This window comes from Diabrotica undecimpunctata, unplaced genomic scaffold (assembly GCF_040954645.1).
Source record: "Diabrotica undecimpunctata isolate CICGRU unplaced genomic scaffold, icDiaUnde3 ctg00003411.1, whole genome shotgun sequence".
NCBI classification, from domain to species: domain Eukaryota; kingdom Metazoa; phylum Arthropoda; class Insecta; order Coleoptera; family Chrysomelidae; genus Diabrotica; species Diabrotica undecimpunctata.
In genome coordinates this window covers 1-11487 of record NW_027314605.1, presented here as the reverse complement: position 1 = coordinate 11487, position 11487 = coordinate 1, and the positions used below count along the sequence as shown (strand labels likewise).

Sequence of the window (11487 nt, the reverse complement as noted above, 5' to 3'; positions counted from 1 at the left end):
AATATTTTAAAGTGCAGAATCTACGGTTTCTTTTTGTACAATTACTTAAGGACCACCCTGTATATTTTACAGGTGCGTAGTTGCGCATCGCGCGCCACTGATGTGAATGGATACAAAATATTAAAAATTTAATGAATTTATTGATTTACCAAAAAGAATACGTAAATTATTGACTTAACACATAATGTTACCTGTTTAACATTAAAATATCGGGGATAACCATATTCACATTAATTATCTATCAAATTTACGTCGGCCATTGTAGTCTATAATGTGACATCAGTTCTGTCGGTGATCAGCTACATGTAGGTACAAATGTCAACACGTTCCATCCTTAGTATATTGGTTACAATTAATATTGATTATAACCACGTGTGCTTGGTTGTACAGTAACTTCCAGCCCCTTCCAGTCGAAGTTAAAATTTAACTAACCTATTAAAAAATTAAATACTAAATTTAGTAGACAGTTGGGACTGGGTTTATTGAATAGAGTATTTAATCCTTTTTATTGATAATAATAATATTTAGAAATGTATCAACACCTAAAGGAAAAAATAAACAAAGCGGCAAACGAAGTGCTGGGTATTGAACAACATAAGAATACATGTTTGGAGAAATACAGCGACGACTTAGAAGAGATGATTAAAAGAAAAAAAAAGTGCATTTCATAAATGGCTAAACGACAGAACCCCAGGAACACGGGGAGAATATGTTACCCTCAGACAACAAGTTAAACAAAGAATAAAGCTCGAGAAAAACGAATACTGGAAGAGAATGTGCAGAGACATAGACAACACGATAGGGTGTAACAGATCAACGGAAGCATGGAAAAAAATAAAAAACATCAGAAGTAATAAACGAAGTAAAAATACCATACAGATAATTACATCAAAAGAGTGTACTTTACACAAAATTATTGCAGGAGAATAGGCCGGAGTATATCTCATACGACCCTGTGACAATAATAACTGAGGAAGCAGAAATCACAGAGGAAGATATAAATAAAGCACTAAAGAAATCCAAAAACAATAAAGCACCAGGACCAGGGAACATAAAAATGGAACTGCTGAAATAGGGAGGCGCAAGGATAGTATCCTTTATACGAATGTTGTTCAATAAAATCGAAGCAGGAGAGAAGATTCCCGATGAGTGGAATTTATCATACATGTCCTCCATTTTTAAAAAAGGTGACAAAAGGTCACCAAATAACTACAGAGGGATCAGTGTAATGCCTTCAATAGCAAGAATCTTTTCATCAGTTATAAAAGAAAAACTAGAACCACACATGGACCATTATAGCGAAGAACAAGCCGGATTCCGAAAAACCAGATCATGTTTAGATAATATATTCATTATGAGACAGGTGATTAAAAACAACAAAGAAAAAAACATTGAAACATATATGACCTTTATCGACTTAGAGAAAGCATACGATAGCGTGCCCAGGAAACAACTATGGAAAGCAATGAGAAGAATGCGCGTTAGAGAGAAATGGGTGAATATAACACAAAGACTGTATAAAGAAACACAAGTGCAAATAAAGTTAGGTAATGAAATAACAAAAACAATCACCGCAACAAAAGGCCTAAAACAGTGATATGGTCTCTCGCCTACACTTTTTAACATATATATATATATATATATATATATACATATATATATATATATATATATATATATATATATATATATATATATATATATATATATATAGATCAGGCTTTGAAAAGATGGTACAGAAAATGCGGAACAATGGGCATACCAGTACAAGAGAATATATTACATTCACTACTTTTCGCAGATAATCAAGTCATTTTTGCACAAGACAGGGAGGATATGGAATATATGATAAGGAAATTAAAGGAAGAATATGAACTTTGGGGACTCAAGATAAATATGTGCAAGACCGAATACTTATGTATTGGACCCGAGGCTGCAGATTTGAACTTAAGTTTAGAAGAAGAGACTATTAAGAGTTGTAAGGCTTTTAAGTATTTAGGGTCAATGATTAGCCGAGATGGTACTTGTATGAAAGATATAGAAATGAAAATAGAACGGGGAAAACAAGCCACAAGAGCACTTCATGGAGTGATATGGAACAACACTCTAACCAAAGAAAACAAAAAGAGGATCTTTCAAAGCATAGTAATGAATATTACCCTATATGGAGCGGAAGTATGGCTAATGACAACAACAATACGAAATAAAATAAGAACAGTTGAACTGGACTTTATGAGAAGATGTCTACAAATCACAAGAGCGGATAGAATAAGAACGGAGGAAATATGGAACAGATGGAAGTAAAATGCTCAATTACAAAAAAGTTGGAAAACAGAGCCCTGCAGTGGTATGGGCATGTACAAAGAATGCCAGAGCATAGGTGGCCGAAAAGAATATTAAACTGGGACCCGCCGGGAAGAAGACAGAGAAGAAGACCTGCTACAAGAAACCTGGACCTGGAAAACATACGTTGGAAATGCTATGAGAGATAGAGATCTCAGAGAAGGTGACTAGGAGAATAGAGTGCTGTGGAGGACGAAAACGGCGAACTCATAATGGGAAAAGCCGAAGAAGAAGATAATAATATTAGTTCTTTTTTTATAATACCTAGAAAATCAAAGACTTATTTCAAAATATGCAATATAAAATAGCTTAAATTTGCTTTTAGAATGGAACTGAACCAACTTACCCAAAACGTGTAAAAACCTTGGGAAATCCATGAAACTTGGCTGTGTGTAAAAAATTAAGTGTTCATACAATTATATTTAGTAAAAACAGAAGAGAAATACGTCAATGTCACTTTAACGAATAAAAGTTTTACAATAATTTTAAATCTCGAAATATTAATTTTCTCATAAAGAACTTCACAGAAATAATCATGAATAGCACAAATATGTTAGCAGCAAATAAAGTCAAGCTGCACGGCATGACTTCTACAAAATGGACAACAAAAGATAAAATTACGCAATACAAGGGACTGATTAATTTGTATACAAGAGACAAGACCATAATAGAGATGGATAATGCAATAGCTAGAAGACGGCAGGCCAGAGAGCTTAAAAGTCTTCAAAGAGAAATCGAAATTAATAGAAAGAAATTAGATAATGCTATACGAGGAGATAAACAAAAGTTGCGAAATACTTTAGCTGATCATCGAGAACTCCAACTAACTTTTCAAGACGCTGCTCCCCAAAAGGTAGTTATAAAACTATGATTTAAATATACGGCAAGTAGCTAATTTTTAAAAAATATAATTCTTTTGTTATTTTATCCGTGACAAAGATTGGAAAACCACTATAGTTATAACCAGACCATTATGTCAAACTTTTCTATATAAAGTTTTATATCTTTCCAGGTATTTCACCAATCATTTACTTTTTTTTTCTCTTTCCAAGTTCCTCTTTATTAAGTTTCTGCAGCCACATCTTTTCATCTTTATAGCAAAAATTGAAAAATTTTTGCTTGAAAGAGAGTAGAGTCATTACTTTGGATTTCAGCAAGGCTCAGCCTTGATTTCCCTTCGTATACTCCAGCTTAAACTCTTTCATCGATTTTAGTACTGTTACTTTAGTGGTGTTATTGTTTAGTTATCGGTTTAAATATGTGAGCCAGCATTGATTTGCTACTATGATATCCGTTATTATTATATCTGACTCTTATTTATCACTTTCTTAAAAGAGGAAGTACACGGCATTTCGAAATTATATTTAGATTGCATTTCATCTGGTACCATTTCCAACTCTGGGTGATTTTAAAATTATCTCTCCAGATTTGATCCCGCTAATCTTTTGTCCTATGTTTAATCATAGTTAAGGCATCTTATCCTTTTTCTTTGTGCTCCTCCCTTCTGCTCCTTCTCCATCCATATATTAAGAAAGGGGGGTCAAGTATGACCTTAATGAAGGCAGTTGGAGTAGTCAACATCGCTCCTGTTATGATTAAGCATGGTTGTCTTAAAGCTGAATAAACTCTTTGGTGACCTTTTGTTGGCATTAAGACCATCATATTAGTGCGCTATACGTTACCATAGGCCTGACTATAGTCAGGTTTAGCCAGTACACTTGTTTGTTTTTAAACCCCATGCTTTCACACATATCTTTGATATGCCCAAAGGAAAAACTTTGTTTTGTTTGCTATTATTTTCAAATGGGCGTTCCATGTAAGCCGCTTCTTCTTGTAAAACTGACTGGTTCTGTTTTACTAGGATTAGCAGAGAGTTTTTCCCTGTAGCACCACTTGGTAATTATTTAATATTTTTTGGAGTATGCTGAATAGAACACTACCATGTATTTTTTACTCTCTCCCGTACTCTCAGTACTCTGCCCTGACGACAACTAGTAGCTGTTGTGTCCACAATCTCCTCTTCTTGCAGATTTGTTATCAACCTATTTTAAGCATTTCTTTGCACAAGGTAGCGGTTGTCCCCTTTAATGGTGTTGCACCATAATAACAATTTTGGTAGTGCTTACTTAATGTTTCTTCTATATTTAGAGAGGCGGATAATGCAACATCTCCATTATTAATGAAGTTACTGATTTCCTGAAGTACTTGGTCTAGTGCTATTTCTGGTTGATAATGGGAAGTGATTATGTAGTAAGATCTCTAGAGTTTCCTTTTTAGATTCGGCAAAGTTTCCATCGATTCGTTTAAGTAGACCTGGTCCCTGTGCCGCATCCTTGGAAAGAATGAAAAAAATGTGTTTTAATGTATGTTTCATAGTTTTCTAATTCTTAATTCTTATTCGATAGCCTCCGTACTTATTTTCCAGTTTTCTACTTCACCAATGCGTTTGTCAGTTATTTGTCTTGGCTTTGGTCGAAAAGTTTTCTTTGTATGATGTTAGAGTTGCTTTACTGATTTGATCATTCATCTCTTTAAAATCTAAACAATTTTTTAATACTACTAATTATATTTTCTAACTTTGCTTCCAAATCGCTTTGATATATTTAACAATTTGTGCATTTCTGATCCCTATCGCTAAATATGGATTTATCTATGTATGAGGTAGACTCAATCTGTCGGTGATCCGAGCTCGAAGGCTCTTTTTACACATGCCAGTTAACAATTGTGTTACTCATTTTGTTCAGTACTTTTAGTTATATCAATATTGCTCTGACTTTTTTGTTAATAACGGTAGGTTCATAACCGTTATTATTCAATATAGGCTTTTTTCCTAGAATATAGTTAAAAAGGTACTTAACCCGTTTATCAGTACTTTTGCATCCCTATACCATTGATGTGTTAACATCACAGCCGATGCCAGCGAGTTATAGTCCATTTAATCTAAAGTGTTTTACTACTTTTTTAATCTCTATAGGAGTGGGATTTGTTGCTGCTTTATTACCTGGAAGTATGCAAAGCATACGACTATATCCTCTCTGTTTGCTTCTTCCCATATAGTGATTTGAGCTGCAATCACATCTTCCGTGCAGAAATCTGAAAGTAGGATGTGATTAATATATTTTCAAGTACAATACGCGCTATATACCTACCGTGTATAAGACTTGGGCGCTTCCATACATGTATATATTTCAAGAAAACGGGTACGAATTTTTGTATCAAATTTCCATATAACTTCAGAAAACGAGGCCATCCTGGGCACCAGGTTCTTCGAGACCATTATTGTCATATTATTCGTATTCAGCGATAACAAACCCCCTAAGTACTAATATTAAACTCATTTCCGTTAATTATTTCCGAAAAACAAATTTATCATTTTTTATCACTTTGAAGTGCACTTTGGAAAATGCAACTCTGAGATAGCGCGTTCAGTTTTCATTTCGACATCATCAATTTGGTTCACAAAATTTCCTAATGCTCTTAGGAATCGAGTGTAGCAAGCTCCATTGAGATCCATCCAACTGCAGAAAAAGAGGTGGCCAAAACCGCAACCACACTATGGTGAGGGTACTTTTAGCTCTCACTATGAACGGTCGATTTGCATAAATACATCAATATTACCCGGTACGAGGACATAGCTTTTTGCCATGCGATAGAAACTTTGCAGTTATTAAGAGAGCAGTACGAAATTATGATCGCATTTATTCTCCAGACCAGTACAAGGCCATCATAGAAAACGGCAAAAAGGTTCAACCAACTTACAAAGAAAAGAAGTAAAAAATGAAGATGTACTAGCCTGTAAGAAGTGGTGGTCTTTTAACTTTGTTAAACTACCAAAACGCCTTGAAGATGAAATTTGCCATAGCAAATACAGTTATCTGATTCACAGAAGTGACCGGAAAGGATACGTGGTAGCGTCATCGTTCATTAATGGTTTTCTCTTACACACCTTTAAACTTATAAAATCCTGATAAAATATAAATTATAAGATGATATCAAAAAAGATGTAGTGCTTCTTTCAAGTAAGACTTACGATGATGGAAAGGTATCTATTAAGGCAAGCAAGATCAATGATGTCAAGAAACTTATCAAATACATTCACCAGGGGAATACTTGCCCTTTTATGAGGAACGTCGCACTTGGCCAATGACAGAAGCTGAAACCCCAGATGAAAACTAAAACTAAATTATTGTGCTGTATACTTTTTTATGAATCATGTAGTTATTTCAATATTACACAAAGTATTAAAAAAATCAAAATAACCATAACAGTTTAATGTCTTCTATTTACTTGTGAAAATTCGTAATTGAAACATTCTCTGTAACATTTAGTTTTGCAGATAAAAAGTTTTTTTTTGGTTCCTGAAAAATAGCCATTGTGGAATGTGAACCTTTTTCAACTCACCGATTCAATTAGTGATGTACAAAAAGGTTTAATTTATTTTTAAGTTATTTTGGTGCCAACGCATATTATTTATCCGGAATGAATTAGAAAAAGATAATTTTCAGCATTATATTTAAAAAAATACATTTTTTTTTATTCAGAGAATGCAATCATAAGTATTTTTCTTATAAGTATATTTGGTATGCTTATCTTTATCTTTTATTTTAGGTAATTGATACCGTACATCAAGTAAATTTTACGAAGCGTAAAATGAGAGATATACTCTGAGATAGCGCGTAATTGAAATCAGATTTATTAATTGATCTCAAGCTTAGATGTGCAAAATATGAAGATAACTTGAAGTACGAAGCTTTACAGCCAATGCTGCGCTGCGAAAAGCAAGCTCATCTTATAACAGGAAAGGTCCACGACGCTATTCTAAAAAAAGAAGCAGCAATTTATATACGAAATTCTTATAAAGAAATGATCGCCATTATGAAGAAGGATTCAATTTATTTTGATGCAATACTATTGTCTATTAAAGAGGATGGTTTAAGTCAAGGTAAATGTATGATAAACGCAACAAAGCTTGGTCAACTTGGAACAGAATACTTGGATGATAGAAGACAAGAATTTCAGTTTCTTGAAAAAATTGTTAAAAATGATATGATGAGTAGAAAACAGGACTTGGCTTTAGTCCAACAAAATGTTGAAAACTTTACACAAAATTTAAAAAACCTTATACGCCATGATAGTGACATAAATTTAGGGAAAGTAGAAATCGAAGATAGTCCTAGTTATAGCGTATTTGAACAAGAAGTTGACAGTCTTCAACAGAAACTAAAAATTTTAAAAGATGCCTTCTTCACCCCTTCAGTGGATCAGCTCTATCCATTTTTGAGGGAACAGCTTCGTCAGAAGGAACGGTTAGCAGAGCTTGTGAATAAATACGAGCAAAACCGAAATGATCTATTTAAAAAAACTAATTCTGCAAAGTTATTGCTATCTACTTTAGAATTTACAATGGTAGAAGGTACTGGCCACTATACACAAACGAAAATTAAATTAGCAGAAGAAATTAAGGAACAACAGCTAGAAGCAAAACAATATGATGAGCGTATAAATTTCAGATATCAAATTTTAGCTAAAGTAAGAATGTCTTTAAAGCATCTTCAATATCTTTCTGAATTAGTATTAACGGACACTTCTACAAAACCGGTGGTATATCCCCGACATAACAGTGATCCTCCATTACGTCCAGAAGAGGATGAAATCGATAGTGAAAAGATCATTCCCGAACTGACTGCTAAATTTACAAAACTAGCCAACAATTCAAAAGAATTAATTGACAACAGTAATTTGGAAAGAGGGTATAAAATGTTTGAAAAGTTTATGCGTGATAGAAGTAAAATCATCGAAGTTGATGTTGCCGCTAGTGAAGAGTCGCTTATCGAAACTATATTTACTGATGCCCGTGTGCCAACTCGTGATGATATTAAGAAGCAAAGTGCTGAAATTGTTCTGCGAAATTTGGCTGAGATGGAGTATAAACCTCCACCACCACCAAGAAAAAAGTACAAATTCAAAAAATAACCCAAATAGATTTTTTATAATTGGTAATAAATATTTATAATAGCTGAAAAATAAACTTAACAAAATTTGAATTTTTGTATATACTTTGTAAAATCTTCCATATTTTCATATAACAATATAGACTATTCTTATGAACAAGATGATGTGGAATTTATACGGGGTGAGTTATACCTATTAAGACGTATACTAAAATCAAGTTATCTGAACCAAAATATGCCCATTAGACCAAATATATATATATATATATATATATATATATATATATATATATATATATATATACATATCTTCTTTGTCAACCATTTTCCATCCACTCCTGACTGTAGGTCTCTCCCAATTGCTTCCAGCTTTCTCTATCTTGCGCCAACCTAATCCACTGTTTGCCTGCCACTGCTCTTATGTCATCGTCCCATCTTTTTTGAGGTCTTCCCATGTTTCTTGTTGTCGTCCTTGGTCTCCATTCTAGAATTCTCCGTGTTCACCTGTTGTCATTATATCGGGCTACGTAACCTGCCCAGCGCCATTTCATTTTTGTAATTTCTTCCACAATATCCCTAACGAAGATTAGATTAGAAGTGTTTTATCGCTATAGTTTTTTTTCAACAAAACAAAAAGAAGCAAATAATGTACTTATTACTCTGAGATAGCGCGTCAAGTGTTCACGAATTTGTTCTAAACGTTCGGAAACGTATGTATGTTCGAAACGGAAATAAAAGATCAAGTAAATAGAGCAGACAGATGCGCAGGTTGCCTGAATGAAACAATATGGAGAAATAAAAATATCGGAAGAAAAATAATAGGCAGAATTTACAAAACAGTTACATTTACAGACCAATAATGACATACGCGGCTGAAACACGACCTGACACAACGAGGACAAAAAGTCTGTTAGAAACAGCAGAGATAAAAATACTTGGAAAAATTGATAGCAAAACACTATGGGACAGAGCTAGAAGTACAGATATACGACGTTGACGTAAGGTGGAGAACATTAAGAATAAGCCGAATGTTATCAAATAGAGTAGTAAAGATGGCACGAGACGGTTCGCAATAGGAAGACGCTCAATAGGAAGACCACGTAAACAATCGAAAGGAAACTTACTGGAGACACATTGAAAAGAGACACAGTCCTGTCTGCATAAAAAGAAGAAGAAAAACAAGAAAATTATGGGAAATGCTATATTACATAGAGAGCTATCAATGTCTTCTAATAAAATTCTTCCTGGTACTAACACTGCTTTGTTATTATTGTGGGATATAAAGTTTTTCTATTTCAAAAATATATGCGTCTATATCCTGGAACTCAAATACGACAAGATGAAACCAAATCCATTTTTAATTATAGATTAAGCCGTGCACAATGCCTACCCGAAAATGTATTTGGGATGTTAGTAAAAATCTAGGATATTCAGAGGAATCTGCATATGTCACCAAAGCATATTGATAATGTAACATTAGCAATTTGTTGTCTGCTTAATTTTTTGAGAAGTGATTCTCATGCAATAGATATAGACTCATACGATAATAATACGGCTAATAACGTTTCTGCAATACAAGGCCTTAAAAACGTTAGGTGTAGAGCCACTGAAGAAGCATTACATATTCGTAAGGAATTTAAAAATTACTTTTGCACTCTAGGTGAAGTAGATTGAAAAACGCAAATGGTACGAAGAGGTTACAGAAACCAACAGTCAACATAATAATATCTTAACTTATTGTTTTTCTTACCCTCATTGCCTGCATCTTATGCTTTACACACGATATTTTTTGTCACCAAACCATACAATTCCTTGTACCCACTAACGAGTATTATTAATTTGTCTTCGTCCATTTTTTCCGGTTCGTTTCGTTGTCGAAGCACTCACTATTCACTACATAACGAACAGTTACATGCTGACCTAACCTAACCCTCTTATCTATGATACTGACCGCGAAAATATTCTATTCCGAGATTTCGGCGTGTTTCGCTGTGAATCTGTTTCTATAAAGTGCATGCTGAGTCATTTAAAGACACATAAAGACACATATTAAATTGCCGATTATCGTGGTGTGTTCCATTGCTTGCCGGTCCGGACAAGTGCGCGCGGACCTTAAGTTCTTAGAATTTAAGTATCATTTAGTAATTTAAGTCAAAGAAGAATTGATAATTGGTCAACTGTGACCAGATTTCAGTGGTATAAACACAGTGTTGTTAAATAAAAAAAAATTTAATAAACCGCCGCTAACTGTATTAAGTTATGTAGTGCGTTTAACCTTTAACTACGGGCTACGGTGTACTCAGTACACCAGTCGCACTAAATTGGCCGCTATTTCTGATAAGCACTGGTTGCGCACGTGTCCCTCTACCTAACCTATCTCTGATGTGTCAGCTATAAACCTCAACAGTTGTAAAATTGAATGCTGCAGAGATAGACTGACGGTTGGAAAAATTCAGGAGAAGTTTACCAGTGGTGTATGTAGTACACCAAGCACCTAGTTATGTAAGTAAATTTTGTGAGATTTATATTACGTTTATCTACTAAAAAATAGCATTATTAATGTATAGCGACTTATATGTAACAAAAGCTAGACATTTTGCAACGTTTTGAATAAAAGAATTTGTAATTTGTTATTAAAATTTTAATAAAACTTTCATTTTATTATAATAAAACTAGTTTTATGATAATACATTTGATCAAATATTTTATTTTAGCATTTTCTCATAACTTAATATACCGTTATCTATTTGGATATTTGTGAGTACCTATTATTGGACTATTTAACCACCTTCTAGTTGTTTTGGTGGTCTTGTTTTTTCATGTTCTTTCTTCCATAGCAATACGGTCATGTCTCTTTAAATTATTAATTAGAAATAAATAATAAAAATTACAAACGTTGCCTCTATATATTTCCCGTATCGTTTATAAATCGAGAGGTACTACAAAATATTTACTTTGCAGGGATCGTGTACCAGTAAGAAATCCCCAAAAACTCTCAGAAGATGAACTTAGAGCTATGGCTCAAGCTATATTTGAGGAAGAATCTGATGAAGATGTTGGTGGAGACCCAGATACTTCAGACGACGAGCTAATAGAAAAAACGGAGCACGACACTGAATCAGATGTTGCTCTGAATGACGAAAATCAATATACGATTGACTCGGACACAAACAGTAGCACTCTGAGATAGCGC

General features: G+C 33.8%; 1 protein-coding gene across 1 annotated transcript; it reads left to right on the top strand.

The window, feature by feature from the left end:
* The first annotated feature begins 2789 nt into the window (after window positions 1-2789).
* Window positions 2790-8358, top strand: LOC140432258 (uncharacterized). Its single transcript, XM_072520076.1, has 3 exons — window positions 2790-3196; window positions 6952-6996; window positions 7027-8358. The coding sequence occupies exons 1-3, from the start codon at window positions 2879-2881 to the stop codon at window positions 8314-8316; spliced, it is 1653 nt and encodes a 550-aa protein (XP_072376177.1). The 5' UTR covers window positions 2790-2878; the 3' UTR covers window positions 8317-8358.
* The last annotated feature ends 3129 nt before the right edge of the window (window positions 8359-11487 follow it).